The 17078-nt window shown below is 40.7% G+C and overlaps 1 protein-coding gene and 1 long non-coding RNA gene across 4 annotated transcripts in view; one reads left to right on the top strand and one right to left on the bottom strand.

The window, feature by feature from the left end:
* Positions 1–280: 280 nt before the first annotated feature.
* Positions 281–2076, bottom strand: LOC123328114. Its single transcript, XR_006542891.2, has 3 exons — positions 1642–2076; positions 1144–1242; positions 281–1060 (listed from the first exon to the last, which is right to left on the bottom strand). It is a non-coding gene; the product is annotated as an uncharacterized LOC123328114 (long non-coding RNA).
* Positions 1203–17078, top strand: part of FAM98B (family with sequence similarity 98 member B) — a 73467-nt gene continuing 57591 nt past the window's right edge. Inside the window, exons 1-2 of one of the 3 annotated variants that reach the window (XM_044925232.2) lie at positions 1203–1346; positions 7945–8033. In XM_044925232.2, the coding sequence (XP_044781167.1) occupies positions 1203–1346; positions 7945–8033 (233 nt within the window). Of the gene's footprint in view, positions 1347–7944; positions 8034–17078 lie in introns of those variants that run through there. The other 2 variants (XM_025295943.3, XM_044925233.2) reach the window with 2 other exon arrangements.

Here is a 17078-nt window from a genome sequence, read left to right as displayed (position 1 = left end):
TATTTGTTGTTTAGTCGCTAGGTCTTGTCCTTCTGCAACTCCAAGAACTGTAGCCACCAGGTTCCTCTATCCATGGGATTTTCCAGGCAAGTGTACTGGAGTGGATTGCCATTTCCTTCTCCAGGAGAGGTATATATATATAGGATTTAATAAAAGGAAGACTGAAAAATTACCTTTACTACCTAATAAAGCCAGCTGTGGTTTTAAATCTGTGGCTAATCAAGACCTACTGTTAGTTACACTTTAATCTGATTCATGTGTTAGTTCTAGAGTTTGATTAGTATGCATCTTTATAATTTACTCTAAATTCTATCAGACCTTTCCCATGACTAGCACAAGTTCCAAATGTCTTCTATCTAGCATGAAACTTTTAAAAAATCCTTACACTTTTCTTCTCTTCCTGAATTCAATGGCTGTTTCAGTTGAGGGAATCAAATTGTGTATTTGTTGCTACAATCAGTCTTTCCTTCTGCATCTCACTAACTGGAAGAGAAATGTTTGTTTAGACACCTCAAGCTTCTAAGAACACAAAAATCCCTTTAGTGGTGTCTTTCCAATCCGAAGTTTCACTTTGCTCTAAAAAGTGTCAAAAATTTCTCCTCCCAAAAGGTGTTTTCAGAAGTTACTGCTAGCTCAGCAGAATTTACATTGATCCACGATAGCATTTGCTTGTTTTGTTTTTAAGCAATACTTTGAACTCAGACACTGCCACCTTTACAAAATTCCCAGTTCCAATCCAATCAGATTAGAACTAGCCAATGAAATCTAAGCAAAGTGCTTTTAATCAATTTAAATTAAGTTCACATGATTCCTAACTCATGGCAGGGCACCTCACAACTCAAATCCTCTTTCCTAGCAAACTAGCCAATTAGAAGGTGTTATCACTTCTTTTATGCATGGGGAATAGATTTTAACTGATGCATTTATTCAGGGTTTAGATGTTTGCAGGGCTTCATTGATATCAGCGTGAAGAAATGTGTCTCAGATTATAAGACATTTCGTCTCTTTTTTTTTTCAGTCTTCCAAAGGAGTAAGATTTATTTCCTTTAACGTCATTTACCTGGAAGGACACAACACTGTTTAGAAAAGTGAGGTAGGCTGTTGAAAATAGCAGTTCCCAATCTGGCTGATGAGCTGCATTACCTGAGTAGCCTATAAAAGCCGGCCTCCAGTAGGTGGAGTCACTGGCTTGGGGAGCAAGGATGAAGCTTGATGTTGTCTTTGCTGGAACAGTGGCTCTGACTGTAAGAAAACAGAAGAGACTAAAGATAAGAGGTGTGACACACACCTGTGAATGGTGGCTTACAGGAACAGTGTATCTTAGAAGTTCATGGGCTGGCCAACTGGTAAGAAGAATTTATATGTGCACATTTTGAGGAGAAATGAAAAACAACTTAAGTAGTAACTTCTGAAAACACCGTTTGGGAGGTATTTTCAGAAGTTACTACTCCTTGTCAGAATTTACAAGGTTACCTCATCCAATCTCCTTACCTTCCCCCTTCTCCGCTCACTTTTGAGATATACTCAAATTTTTTATTAATATTTTTAGAAGTACAACTGCATGGGGGAAGTTAGCTGGCTTATACAATTCTTTAAATTCAAAATGCATGCAAATATTTAGTACCAGAGTGGTTTCCAAACCTTCTCTTCACTAGAGTCATCTGAAAAGCTTGAATATGGAGAGATTTCTGGGTCCCATCTCTCTTACTGGGTCAGAATCTCCGAGTCTGAAGTCTGGATATGTCTTTGGAGAGCAAGCCCTATATGGTGTGGGGTTCTGAGTGGTAGGCATCCCTGCTTCGGGGCCAGCACAGTTGAATTCATTCAAATCATCAGTGTTTTCAACCTTTTAATCAAAGAATACAAAAAAGCTGGGAACCAAAATGCAGCTGAAATGATGCTTCGCAGTAGTAGTTTTCAAAAAAAAAAGTTTAAATTAGAAATCTTTGTTTGAAGAAATGTTAGCTTGGTCTTTAAGCTGTGAGAACAAGATAAGCTGGGATTCCTCCAGCTGCTGGTGGTGTGGGAGGAAGAGGTAACTGAGATTAGCTGCATTCTGGGACTGGGAGGAACTCCGAGGGCTCTTATGGGAGCATTGACAAATCAGTGTTTTGTTGGGTTCTTTGCGTCTGCCTTGCTCACTGGACATTTCCCAATAAGTTTCGGCTGTGCCGCGTCTTCCTTGTAGTACGCAGGCTTCTCCCGAGTTGCGGTGCCCGGGCTCCAGAGTATGTGGGCTCAGTAGTAGCAGCATGAGGCCTTAGTGGCGTCCCCCCACCTCAACCATAAGCACCTGGGATTTTTAGCTCTCAAACCAAGGACTGAACGCTCAGCCACTGGACCACTAGGGGGAGTTCCCCAGTTTCTGTTAATATCCTCATCATTCTTGCTGTCAGGAATTAGAAGCCCAGAAATCAGGAGGCTGCTTCTTAGGGACCCCTACAGCTTCTACCTTCTCTCCTCCTTTGTTTCTTGGGATATAAAGAAACTCTATACATGTCTGTGACACTCTATACATGGTCTTTATTCCCAGGCAGCATGCCACAGCTTGGAGTTTTACCTGTTGATCTTTCTCTGTGAAAGAAACTGGATAAGCTAGAAAGCAAGTTGATGGTTCAAACTAAGCAGTAGCCCCTAGATCCCTCTCTGTGGGCATCTCCCTCCCCAAATGAGCTTCTGAATGTCTTGTCTTCAAGTAAACTCTCAGAGGGCCCAATCCTACCAGTTCTCAGATATTTATAGTCCCTTCACTTCTCCCATTAAATGCTCCACTCCCTAACACCTTGATGATTTTATTTTAGAGACTGGGGTGAGTGGTTTGACAGAACTTCGTGCATCCTCCCCTCCTCCCTGGGCTATTATTTTATCTACTTTGTCAGCAATCCTTATCCACACTGCTGTGCTCTGGGGTCGTCTTGGTGTTCTCCATCACTGTCCTATGGAAGTCCTTACTGATCACCCAGAGGAGGTGGGAGCGAGGAGGAGGGGCTTGGATTCTATGGCAGCTGCTCAGCTCTGATAGTGACCAGAGTCACATGTCAGACTAGACAAGTCACTCAACTGCTCTGGGACTGAGAATTCATCTGTAAAATGTGTCTAATTAGGTCATGCCTAGGGCTCGTTTAAGAAAATCTTAAGACTTGATCTATGATTCTTTTTTCTTTTCTTAATATTTTATCAGTGGTAAGAGCATCTTTTTCCCCCTTTCAGTCAGTACACTAGCTGTCTCTGCCCTTCACTCCTCCTGCCCTAAGACTCATTCACAGTTTTATCACCTTATATTAGACAACAGCAAGAGCATCCAGCGTTCCCCATTCCCTCCCCCACAGAGACAAAATGTCTTCCCTTTAAAAGCCTATTCCTTTACCATGAAGTTCAAGGTATCCATCTGTTTATCAAACCAACTCAGCAGCTTAAAATGCTTCATCATCCTTACGGATTTTATGGATCAAGTATTTGGAAAGAATACAGGGGGATAGTTTATCTCTAAATTTGGGGCCTCAGCTTAAGACAACTCAGAAGCTAGAAGTAGTGGTTACTGAAGAAGTAGCTGATGTTGGCTGCTTGCTGGGACATGTGCTGAGACTTGCGTCCCCATAAGGGCTTCTTCAGTTGGACTATGCTCTCTCACAGCATACTGGCTTCCCACTTTTTACGTGGCAGACAAGAGCACCAAAGGCCACTTTAAAAAGTTGTGAATTATGTAGCCTTTGACACTCTAGCCTGAATTATAGCATTACTTCCACTGTGCGCTCCTGGTCTGTCACATGCCCTTCCACATTCCATAGAAAGGTACAGACTCCACCTCTCGATTGGAAGTGATGTCAAAGAATTTGTGGACAAGTTAGTTTTTTCAGGCAAGGTTTTATTGGGGCCTCTGCTGCAAGCAGAGGGAAGCAAGAACAAACAGCAGGTTCCCTTGCTTGTTTGCTCCCAGAGGAGGGGCGGAGCTTGTTCCCAATGTGGGTTGAGGGTAGAGGTCTGTCGAGGGGTTGGGCTGGAGGGGTGGGGTGGTTTGCCTACCCCTTAGACTGTGGTGTGTGCAGGGTGTGTGCACAGTACCCTGCTTTTGCTCCAGGTTCTTCAAAAGTGGCATTTGGGATTTTTGGTCTCTTTGTATCCTTTGTCCAGAATTTGCCCCAACTGTACATACATGCATTTATTTTAGTCCCATATAGTTTCTTTGTATTTTGTTGCTTAAAGAGAGGTGTGTCCAGGTGCAAGCATTGCAGCCCTTTGGCAAAGGGTTCCAGGTCCGTCTGTCTCATTCCGAGAGACTCTACACCATTATTCTCTCTCTCTTTTTTTTTTTTAATAATCTATGCTGCTGCTGCTAAGTCGCTTGTCGTGTCCAACTCTGTGCGACCCCACAGATGGCAGACCACTAGGCTCCCCCGTCCCTGGGATTCTCCAGGCAAGAACACTGGAGTGGGTTGCCATTTCCTTCTCCAATGCATGAAAGTGAAAAGTGAAAGTGAAGTCACTCAGCCGTGTCCGACTCTTCGCGACCCCATGGACTGCAGCCTACCAGGCTCCTCTGTCCACGGGATTTTCCAGTCAAGAGTACTGGAGTGGGGTGCCATCGCCTTCTCCAAATAATCTATACAATGCATTATTTATTAGGAAAATTTAATTAGAGAATTTAACACATAATAAAACAGCATGCCAAATCAGTAAGAATAGATTTCAACAAATAAGTTTTTGGACTTTTGAATAAAAGTAGCTCTGTACCTTGCACTCTTCACAGGAATTAATTCCAGATGGAGATCAGGATGCATACATAATTAACTTGGATGAAAATACAGAATATGCTCTACCTATATTTTGAAATAAGTCATAAAAATAATGAATTTAACTATATATAAATATAAAAATGTGTCTGTGTAAAAAAGACACCAAAAGTAAACTAAAGACAAGTGACCAACTGGGAGAAAATACTGAAATGGATGTAAAAGACTGATATCTATCCAAACTATATGAAAAACTCCTCCAACTAATCCATGAGATAAAAAGACAAATCATTCACAGAAAAATGAGCAGTGTTGGCAAAAGGCAATTCACATGTCTAAAGTAAATACATGAAAAGATGTCCATCTTTACTAGCGTCAGGTTTTTCCTAAACATAAACAATAAAAATGACAATTTTTCACATATTAATTTTAAAATTTAATCAAAAATCAAATGTCCTTAATCATACGGAGAGCAGGTACTCATTCACTGCTGAGAAGGAGAAACTTGAAACTGCTAACAGCCATTTTGGAAGCCAAATGAAGTAATTTCTTTAAAGCTGCCTAACTCTGGCCCAGCAAGTCAAAGCTTAAGCATACAATAGAGAAATCCTTTTATGCTTATAGAGTCATACAGGATGATACTCTTTTAGCATTGTTTGAAAACAAAAAAAAAAAGAGGAAACTACCCTAGTGTCCATTATAGGCTAAACAGATTGTGGAACACTATACAAAAGTCAATAGTCTACACCCTTATTCTTAAGGGGTAAGGGGCCAAAGGTCTCTTCTTCTGAAACTTCTTCCTGCTGGACAGAGGGCTCAGACCCTAGCCTATCCTAGAGGTGTGTAAGTCCCTCCCTAACTGTTCAAAGGACCTGTAGGGACCTGGGCCACTTCCTGCTGAAGGGGCTGAATTCCTTGAGCTGTCAGGAGCCTTACTTCAAACTATTGGAGCCAAACAAGGACTAAAAAGGAGAAGAACAAGGGCCATTAAAGGGCCTAGAAAGGGAAAGAGCCAGGTTAAATTTGGGCTTCCCTAACTGTTGACCGGAGAAGGCGATGGCACCCCACTCCAGTACTCTTGCCTGGAAAATCCCATGGATGGAGGAGCCTGGTAGGCTGCAGTCCATGGGGTCACAAAGAGTCGGACACGACTGAGCGACTTGGAGAAGGAAATGGCAACCCACTCCAGTGTTCTTGCCTGGAGAATCCCAGGGATGGGGGAGCCTGGTGGGCTGCCGTCTATGGGGTCGCACAGAGTCGGACACGACTGAAGCGACTTAACAACAACTGTTGACCATACCAGGAAAGCGGTATTGCCCCTGCCCAAATTATGAAGCCACTCTGTCTTGTTCTGCCAGAAGTCAATCAAGGGCCAGAAGATTGTCAAGAACCACATCAGCCAAGGAAATGAGAGGTCCCAAGTTCCATTAAGGCTTCAAATAGGAACCAACCCACTACATCATTTTCCTTATCTGTTGATGGTGCCTTTTTTTTTTTTTTTTTTTTTTAAATCAGCCAAGACTTTACTGGGGCCCCTGCTGCAGCAGGGGAGAGTGAGAACAAACAAGAGTTTCCCTCTGGTGCTTGTCTCTTGAATAGGTATCTCAGATCTTCCACTGGCTCACAGGTATATAATGTTCTTCTACTGCAACCTGTGGGGTTTCTGGAGATAAAATCTTTATCTGGACAAATGTACTCAACTGGATATCCCTTGGAGTTTGACAGCAGTAGGGGAGCGGTTAAAATTACTTTATACATATCCTTCCATTTTGGTAATAGTTGGTCTTTGGAGGATCCTCTTTCCAGGTTTTAAGAAGAACTTGATCCCAGGGCTTTATCTATGCAGGAACTTCTCCTTCCTCTGTAGTTCTAGTGGGAGCTGGCAGTGAACATGTCCTAGATTAATAATATATCTCAGGGCTGGTTCATGTCCTTATCCAGTAGAATGTCACTAGTAAGTAAAGGCCTCCCATAGGTCATTTCAAATGGAATGGGCTAAGTCTTAGATCACTCTTGGGGGCTACATGGACCCTGAAAAGTACAATAGGGAGCACGTTGGTCCAGGGTTCATAAGTTTCTTGGCAGAACTTTGCTAAGGTTTTCCTTAAAGAATGGGGGTGTATAGCTTGTAGGCTATCCCTAGGGGCATTATGAGCCCCTCTGTGATTTGGGGTATAAAAGAGGACCTATTATCACTCTAGAAGAACCTTGGAAGTCCAGACCGAGGAATTGTTTCTTTTAAAAGGGATTTACAGATGTCCATAGCCTTTTCAGATTGGGTGGGGAAGGCTTCAATCCATCCTATGAAAGTATCAACAAACACTTGAAGATACTACTATCTTGATCATGGGGGCATTTGGGTGAAATCTAACTGCCAGTCCTCCCCTGGATATGTCCGTCAGTATTGGATTGGCCTGAGGAGCAAAGGGTGAATTGAATGGGTCTGTGGGTTATTGTGGGCACATAGGTTGCAGGCAAGCATTACATTTTTTTTTTTTTTAACTGTTTTAAGCTTCCTCCCTAAAAAAGCCTTTTGCATCAAGTCCCATAGTGCATTCCTCTCATAGTGGTTGGCATCCTGTAAGCTCTTAGTGAGTTTCCATTGTTGGGCCTCCAGGATTTTTTAATACCAGCCTGTGCTTCCTTCTCATAGCCCCATTTCAGATCATTCTCTTGCTCATGTGGGGACTACTAGGGGAGGCACGGAGGGTGGGGTAGGGTGGGGCAATCACTGGAGCCATAACTTGTTCAGGTTCCTGCAGTGGAGCTGCCTTTTTTGCAGTTTGATCAGCTTTGCTGTTCACTTTCCTCACAAAGATTCCTCCCTCTGATGGCCCCAACAGTGGATTCCTGCTACCTGGGTTGGAAGCTGCACTGCTTCTAAAAGAGCCAGAATCAAATCTTTATGTTTTATGGGGGAATTCTTAGCAGTTAAAATTCCCCCATTTTTCCTCTTTCCAAAAGTTTCCTCTTTCCAAATGGCAGCATGAGTATGTAGCACACGGAATTCATATTTAGGGATTTTATTCACTGACTGATTTTATTCCCTGACTTATATTTAGAGTCAGTGAAAATGTTTAATTTCTTATATTTCCCTAAGTGTGAAGCTCTCATTAATGCAACTAGTTCAGCTTTCTGGTCTAATGTCTGGAGTGGCAGGGCCTTGGATTCTATGACTTCATTTGGACTAACTATGGCATACCCTGACTTTCAGGTTCCCATTTCTACAAAACTGTTTCCATCAGTAAAACAGTCGACTCCAGGACTGTCAAGAGGCTCAGCTAGAAGATCAGACCTGCTGGAGTAAGTTTATTCTATGGTTTCTATACACTGATGAACCAAGTCTCCACTCTCGATTGCTAGAAGCAGAGTTTCTGGGTTCAGGGTTTGGCATACCTTTAATGTCAGAGATGTCCATTAAGAGGGACTGGTGTCTTGTTGTTTTTTTTTTTAATATTTATTATTTTTGACTGTGCTGCATCTTTTTGCTACTTGCTGGTTTTCTGTAGTTGCGGCAGGCAGGGACTGCTCTTCGTTGCAGCGTGCAGGCTTCTCATTGTGGTGGCGTCTCTTTTTGCAGAGCGTGGGTTCTGGGGTGTATGGGCTCAGTAGTTGTGGAGCATGGACTTAGTTGCCCTGCAGCATGTGGAATCTTCCCAGACCGAGGATCAAATCTGTGTTCCCAGCATTGGCAGGCAGATTCTTAACCACTGGATCACGAGGGAAGTCTGGGCCTGATATCTTGTTAACCTTCCTCCAGTCAACCAATGATGTCCTTTGACTTCCAGCACACATCTTATCTGATGAAGTGTTAACACATCTAATTGTTGTCCCAGGGTGAGCTTGGCAACCTCATTAACCAACAGGGCTATGACTGCTGCTGCCTGTAGACAGCTTGGCCATCCCAGGGCCACTGAGTGCAGTTGTTTTGAAAAGTAGACCACTGGTCTCTGATACAGTCCCAGCTTTGGGGTCAGGACTCCTAGTACTATCCCTGACCTCTTGTGAACATGTAGGGTAAAGGGTTGTCCAAAGTTGGAAGTCCCAGTGCTCTGCTCAACTCAGTGTTTAGAGTATGAAAGTCCTGCTGGTGGTCCTTATTCCATTCAAAGAGTTCCCTTTCTCCTCCCTTAAGAGTCTCATAGAGGGGTTTGCTCTAAGGCTATAATTTGAAATCCAGATATGACAGAACTTGGGTTTCACTGGTGGCTCAGTGGTAAAGAATCTGCCTGCCAATGCAGGAGATGAGAGTTTGATCCCTAGAAGATCCCCTGGAGAAGGAAATGGCAACCCACTCCAGTATTCTTGCCTGGAAAACATGGACAGAAGAGCCTGGCGGGCTACAGTCCGTGGGGTCACAAAAGAAGCCACAGGACTTAGCGACTAAACAACAACAACAAGACAGAACCCAACCTTCCTGAGAAAGCCTTAGAGTTGTCTCTCTATGGTTGGAGATGATAATGCACTAATTGCTGTTTTCCTATCTATGGCCAGGGGTCATGCCCCTGGGTGCAAAACAAATCCTAAATATTGAAGCTGTCACTGTGAGATCCGAGCCCTGGTTATACCTCCTTTTTGCCAGAAAATTTAAGACCCTAATAATGTTTTGATCAGAATCTTGTTTGGTGTCACTTCTTAAATAGACCATCAACAGATTGTAGCAGAGTTCCCTTCTCAAGGCCCAGTTCCCTTGCCAAGAAGTTCCCTTGCCTTTCCAAGAAGATAGGAAGTCCTAAAAACCCTGTGGAAACGCTGCCTATGTAGGTTGGGTAGCCTCGAGGGTATTGGGGTCCCTCCATTCAAAGGCAAAAGGATACTGAGAATGTGGATGTAGGGGAATAAAGAAAAATGCATCTTTGAGGTCCAAAACAGAGAAATACCAAGGATTCCCTGGCACTTGAGTGAGGCTGGTTAATGGATTTGAAACCAATGGGTGAAAAGGGATGCCTGCCTCGTGCATGAGTTGTATTATACAGGCCTATACGCCCCGCTAGGCTTCTGATGAGGCAGGATCTGGGTGTTCCAAGAGGATTGGCAGGGCCTAATGAGTCTGTGTTTTAGGACTTTGTTGAGCAGCAGTTGGATTCTCCTCAGGGCCTCAGGCTTTAAAGGACATTATCTCTTCCAGGGTTATTTTCCCCAGGTCTTAACCTTTTTCATTGGTGGCACACACACATTTTTTCCCTTCTGGGCAGCAAGGTATCCCAAACTTCAGGATCTACCTGTTTTCTAATTTCTTGGGGAATGACTTGGGAATATTTTGATGCCCAGCAGGTGGGTCATCTGGCATTGCTAGTAGATGCATTCTCTGTTTGGGTTCTTTATCTCCTTGGATTTCACTCTGTCCTTAGACTATAGTAGCTCCTGATTTATTTAGTATAACTCTTCCAAGAGGAGGAAAGGACATTCTGGCATATACAAAAAGGAGTAAGTAACAATAATGGACCTGACTGCAGGCAACTGCTGCTGCTGCTAAGTCGCTTCAGTTGTGTCCAACTCTGCGACCCCATAAACGGCAGCCCACCAGGCTCCCTCATCCCTGGGATTCTCCAGGCAAGAACACTGGAGTGGGTTGCCATTTCCTTCTCCAGTGCATGAAAGTGAAAAGTGAAAGTGAAGTCGCTCAGTTGTCCGACTCTTCGCGACCCCATGGACTGAAGCCTACCAGGCTCCTCCGTCCATGGGATTTTCCAGGCAAGAGTACTGAAGTGAGTTGCCATTGCCTTCTCCCTCTGCAGGCAAGGAGAGACATAAATCTCCTTCCTTTTGGTTGTCTATCAACTCCTGTCTCAGTACAGTCATGGTTGGAGGGGGGGCTGGCTGGCCAAGTCAGAACAGAGCAGGTGGTTCCAGTGTCTACAGAAAATTCAATTCTCTCATCTGCCACGTTGAGGGTGACCCGATGGAGTAATGAGGATGGGTCGAGTGGGATCTGGAAGTGGGCAGAGACTTGACCCCATCGGTCAGTGCAAGGGAATCTCTCATTTGAGAGAGATTTGCAAGGAATGAGGGCTGGTTGGGGTTGCCCCTCCAGCATCCCACAGAAGGGGCATTCAAGACATTCCCCCTGCCATTGCCCTCCTTTCTGACAAAAGACAAACTGATTGGGCCTGGGTGGCTTCTTGGTGGTCTCTCCAGCCTTCATCTTTTTCCTGTGTAAGCTCTCAGACCTTATCATAATTTACAGACTTGGGCATACACCTTTTCATTTCTTTTGATAGACAAGTAATATTTCATCCTAGCCTGGCTTGCATGATCTTTCATAGTCCCAGTGTGGGTCATGTCCTGGAATTGCATCCCCACCCCCCTGATAAATTTAATGGGGTGTGGTTTGGGAGCCAGTATTCTTGCCTGGGAAATCCCATGGACAGAGGAGCCTGGCAGGCCACAGTCCATGGGATCACAAAGAGTTGGACATGATTGAGCATGCACACAAAACTTACTATACCAAGAAAAATATTCTGTCAAAGAGTTGTGTTTAATTTATGTTAATACTAGTTTAACTGGGGATTGACAGACAAAGTTGTGTCCTATAGAGCAGTTTGAGTAATGGCATTGGTTTATGTTGTGAGAAGGAAAAGGAAAGTCTATCTTTGCTGTTAGGAAAGTACTAATTGAAGAGAAAAAGCTCTTATCTGTCAGTAACTCTGTATATTTGAATCTCTAGACCACGGGAGAAGATTATTCAGAGATGGCTTTTGGGCTCTGATCACACAAGAAATAAAACAAGAGTAACTAGATTCTGGCACTGATAAATCACGTTAATTCTAATAGTTAAGTATATTTATAATATCAGTAGAATTTCTTTTAAAAAAGAAGCATACAGTGAGCCTACCAGCAAGTTTTCTTCAGGGAGAATCTACTTTAATGTCAGGAATTTTTATTGGTCTTCATCCAGAACCTTTGAAAGTAAGCAAGGCTTTTGAGTTCTTAACATAAGGCTAAGCAGTTTGGTGGAGGAAAAAATGACAGACTTTTGTTTTCACAAAGACAACCAAATTATTTCCTTCTGGGAAAACAGACTTTATCAGATATAATATTTCTGAATTTTTTTTCCTTTCTAATTGCTTGTTAGTGTTTCTCACAAGATACACATCATGATTCACGAAGTCCCTAAGAGGTATGGCAATCTCATAACACTGTCTATGAAAATTTTCTACAGTTGAACCAACACAGAATAGAATACTAGCCTTCGTAAAGGCAGCATTGAGATTTGGAACTCAAAAAGTTTATGTGCAGCGAGGTAAAAAATATGCTGAAAATGCTTTATATTTTACCATCATGATCAAAATCTTTATCATCATAAATTCTTGAGACTGAAAAAATGAAGTCAAAGCTCAGTTAGCATTTTATAGCTGTAGAACATCATTTCTACCATTTAAAATAAGACTGCATTCCTAGCATTAGGTATGGATCAGGAAAAGAGTGTAGGATGAACTGGATAAAAATGACTGCCAGTTAATAACTTCCTACTGTGTGGAATAAAACAGGGGAAAGTCTGCTTCTAACTTCATGATGATTTTTTTGTAATACCATTTTAAAAAATGTTTATTTCTTTTATTTTTGGCTGCCCTGGGTCTCTGCTGCTGTGCATGAACTTTGTGTAATCAAGGAGAGCAGGGGCTGCACTCTTAATTGCAGTGCGCGGGCTTTTTGTTGCGGTGGCTTCTCTAGTTGCAGAGCGAGGGCTGTAGGTTGCATGGGCTCAGTAGTTGTGGCTCACGGCTTCAGAGTGCAGGCTGAGTAGTTATGGCACATGGGCTTAGTTGCCCCGCCGCACGTGGGACCTTCCCAGACCAAGGATTGAACCAGTGTCCCCTGCATTGCATGGTGGATTCTCAACCACTGGACCACCAGGCAAGCCCTGTAATACCATTTTTTATACTTCACGAAATTCAACATAATGTTATTAACAATTGTCTATATTTCTACTGAAAACTATAAGACATTGATGAAAGAAACTGAACAACAAATTGAAATGCATGGAAAGATAGTCTGTACTCATGAATTAGAAGAATTAATATTGTGAGAATGTCCATACCACCTGAAACAATGTACAGATTCAATGCAGTATGTATCAAAATACCAATGGCATTTTTTTACAGAAATAGAACAATCCTAAAATTTGTATGGAACAAAAGACCCCAAGTAGCCAGAGTAATAACGAGAAAAAAGAGCAAAGATGGAGGCATCACGCAGGAAATTCCTGACTTTAAACTTTGCTACAAAGTTATAGTAATAAAAACAGTATTGTTGTTGTTTAGTCACTGAGTTGTGTCCAACTCTGCAACCCCATAGACTGCAGTACACCAGGCCTCCCTACCAAAAGCCTTATGGTATTGGCATAAAAACAGATACGCAGATCAGTGAACTAGAGTTGAAACCTAAGAAATAAACTCATGCATGTATATCAATTAATTATGATAAAATGATTATTGTATATATGTGTTTACATATATAATGGATAATTGCATCTTTATCCATTGATGGACACTTAGGTTGTTTCCATGTGTTGACTATCGTAAATATGCTGGGATGAACATGGCAGTGCAGATATGTTTCAGAGTTAGTGTTTTTCTTTACTTCGGATATATTCCCAGAAGTAGAATTGCTGGATTATGTGGTAGTTCTGTTTTTAATATTTTTGAGGAAACTCCATACTGTTTTCCGTAGTGACTGTATGAATTTAAAATTCTACCACTAGTACAGAAAGTGTTCCTTTTTCTCCACATTCATACCAGCATTTGTTATTGCTTATCTTTTTGTGCCTGCCATTTTAAAAGGTAGGAGGTGATATCTCATTGTGGTTTTGATTTGCATTTCTCTAGTGATTAATGATATTGAACACTTTTTCATGCACCAGTTGACCTTTTGTAAATCCTGTTTGGAAAAAATGTCTTTTCAGGCCTGTTGCCTATTTTTGGATTACTATTCCATTACTATTTTTGGTATTAAGTTGTATGTGTTCTTGATATATTTTGAATAATAATCCCTTATCATACATAGAGATTACAAATATTTTTTCCAATTCCAAAGATTTTGTTTCTTTGCTGTATGGAAGGAAGCTTTTTAGTTACAATCGCACTAGTTCAGTTTTTATTTTGTTGCCTGTGCTTTAGGTATCACATCCAAAAAGTCATTGACAAGACCCATGTCAAGCAGCTTTTTTCCTGTATTTTCTTCTACAAATTTCACAGTTTCTGTTCTTACATTAAAGTCCTGAATTCATTTTGAGTTACTTTTTGTGAGTGGTGTAAGATTAGAGTAGTTTTGTTTCTTTACATGTGCATATCCAATTTTTCCTGGTAGCATTTATTGATGGGACTGTCTTTTCTCTATTAAGTATTCTTGGCTGTCTTGTCAAGTATTAGCTAACTGTATATGAATGGATTTAATACTGGGCTCTCAATTGTGTTTTTTGGTCTATGTGTCTGTTTTGATTACTATTGCTTTATAATATAGTTTGAAACCAGCAAGTGTGATGTCTCCTGCTTTGTTCTTCTTTTTCAGGATTGCTTTTGGCTACTCAAAAGTCTTTTATGGTTCCATATAAATTTTAGGAGTGTTTTTTCTACTTCTACAAGAAAATTTCACTAGAATCTTGATAAATATTACACTGAATTTATAGATGGCCTTGGGTAGTATGGATATTTTAACAGTATTAATTCTTCCAGTCTACATAGGATACCTTTATAACTATTCATGTTTTCTTCAATTTTTTCATAACTATTTCATAGTTTTCAGTGTGGACATCATTTACCTCCTTAATTAAATTTAGCCCTAAGTATTTTATTGTTTTTGATGCTATTTTAAATGAAATCATTAAGTTTTCTCAGGTAATTTGTTATTTATAGTTAGTTACACAACTGATTTTTATATGGTGATTTTTCATCCTGCCACTTTACTGAATTTGTTAATTCATTTAATAGTTTTTACGCTGAGTCCTGAAAGTTATGTCATCTGCAAATAGTGACAATTTTACTTCTTCTTTCCCAATTCTGACGGTTTTTCATCTCTTTTTCTTTCCTGATTGCTCTGGCTAGGACTTAAAATCCTATGTTGAATAGGAGTGGTAAGAGTGGGCTCCTTTGTCTTGGTCCTGATCTTAGAGGAAAAGCTTTCGATCTTTTACTATCAACTAAGATATTAGCTGTGGGTTTGTCTTATATAGCCTTTTCTTATGTTGGTGTATGTTAACATATGTATGTATGTTCTTACATTTCCTTCTATACCTAATTTGTTAAGGGATTTTAATCATGAATAGATGTTGAATTTTGTCAAATGCTTTTTCTGCATCCATTGAGATAGTTATATGATTTTTTTCTTTTATTCTAATAATGCGATGTATCACATTTATCAATTTGCATACATAGAACCATGCTTGGATCCTAGGGATGAATTCCACTTGATCATGTATATGATCCTTTTAATGGGCTGCTGAATTTGGTTTGCTACTTTCAAATTTTTGCATCTACATTCATTAGGAATATTGGCCTATTAGTTTTGGGTTTTTTTCCCTTGCAGTGTTTTTTCCTTTTTTAGACTTTGTTGGGTTTGAAAGTGTTCCCTCCTCTTTTATTTTTTTTGAGAGTTTGACAAGGACTGTCACTAATTTTTTTCTTAACTATTTGGTAAAATAGACCAGAGCCTGGTCATGAGCCTTTGTTGGGAGATTTTTGACTACTGATTGAATTTCCTTACAGTTCAGTTCAGTCGCTCAGTTGTGTCTGACTCTTTGCGATCCCATGAAGCGCAGCACGCCAGGCCTCCCCGTCCATCACCAACTCCCGGAGTTCACTCAGACTCACGTCCATCGAGTCAGTGATGCCATCCAGCCATCTCATCCTCTGTCATCCCCTTCTCCTCCTGCCCCCAATCCCTCCCAGCATCAGGGTCTTTTCCAATGAGTCAGTTCTTCACATCAGGTGGCCGAAGTATTGGAGTTTTAGCTTCAGCATCAGTCCTTCCAATGAATATTCAGGACTGATCTCCTTTAGGATGGACTGGTTGGATCTCCTTGCAGTCCAAGGGACTCGCAAGAGTCTTCTCCAACACCACAGTTCAAAAGCATCACTTCTTCAGCACTCAGCTTTCTTCACAGTCCAACTCTCACATCCATACATGACCACAGGAAAAACCAAAAGCCTTGACTAGATGGATCTTTGTTGGCAAGGTAATGTCTCTGCTTTTGAATATGCTATGTAGGTTGGTCATAACTTTTCTTCCAAGGAGTAAGCATCTTTTAATTTCATGGCTGCAGTCACCATCTGCAGTGATTTTGGAGCCCAGAAAAATAAAATCTGACACTGTTTCCACTGTTTCCCCATCTATTTCCCATGAAGTGATGGGACCGGATGCCATGATCTTCATCTTCTGAATGTTGAGCTTTAAGCCAACTTTTTCAGTCTCCTCTTTCACTTTCATCAAGAGGCTTTTTAGTTCCTCTTCACTTTCTGCCATAATTTCCTTACAGGTATTTGTTTTTTTTATATTTCCATTTTTTTTTTTTTTTTGGATTCAGTCTTGCTGAATTTTTCTAGGTTGGTTGTTGGTGTACAGTTGTTCATAATAACTTTGAACATTTCTTGTTTATCTGTATGACTTTTCTCCTCTTTCATGATTTTATTGATTTAGATCCTCTTTTCTCCTTGACTAGTCTAGCTGAAGATTGGTCTTTTCAAAGAACTCTTTAGTTTTTGTTAATCATTTCTATTTTCTTGTTCTTCATTTTATGTATTTCTGCTCTAATCTTTGTTTCCTTTCTTATGCTAACTTTTGGCTTGATTTGTTATTTTTCTAGTTATTTGAGACACAGAATTATGTTATTTGGCATATTTTTTGTATCCTAATGTAGAAGTTACTGCTACGAACTCCCCTCTTCTGCTGTATCCTATGAGTTTTAGTATGTTGTTTTTCCATTTTCATTTGCCTCAAGACTCTTTCCCCTCAAAGGCTTTTTTAAAAATTGAAGTATAGTTGATTTATAATGATCTGTTAGTTTCAGGGATTCAGCTATACATATCATACATATATGTATGTATATATATTCTTTTCAGGTTATTTTACATGATAGATTATTATAATATATTGAATATAGTTTACTGTGCTATACAATAGAACCTTGTCCCCACAGACTTTTAAAGGTATTGCTTTGTTGTCTTAACCTTCAACATTGCTATAGATATTTAATTCCAAATCATTTGAATGTGACCTTTTTATTTTTAAATTAACTTTTATTGGAGTTATAGTTGATTTACAATATTGTATTTCTGCTGTACAGCAAAGTGAATAAGTTATATGTGAATATACATATATATATACACACACATATATCCACTCTTTTTTTTA

Source organism: Bubalus bubalis, chromosome 11 (genome assembly GCF_019923935.1).
Source record: "Bubalus bubalis isolate 160015118507 breed Murrah chromosome 11, NDDB_SH_1, whole genome shotgun sequence".
Lineage (NCBI taxonomy): Eukaryota > Metazoa > Chordata > Mammalia > Artiodactyla > Bovidae > Bubalus > Bubalus bubalis.
Note: the sequence above shows the minus strand (reverse complement) of the source record. Positions and strands in the feature narration are given on the sequence as shown.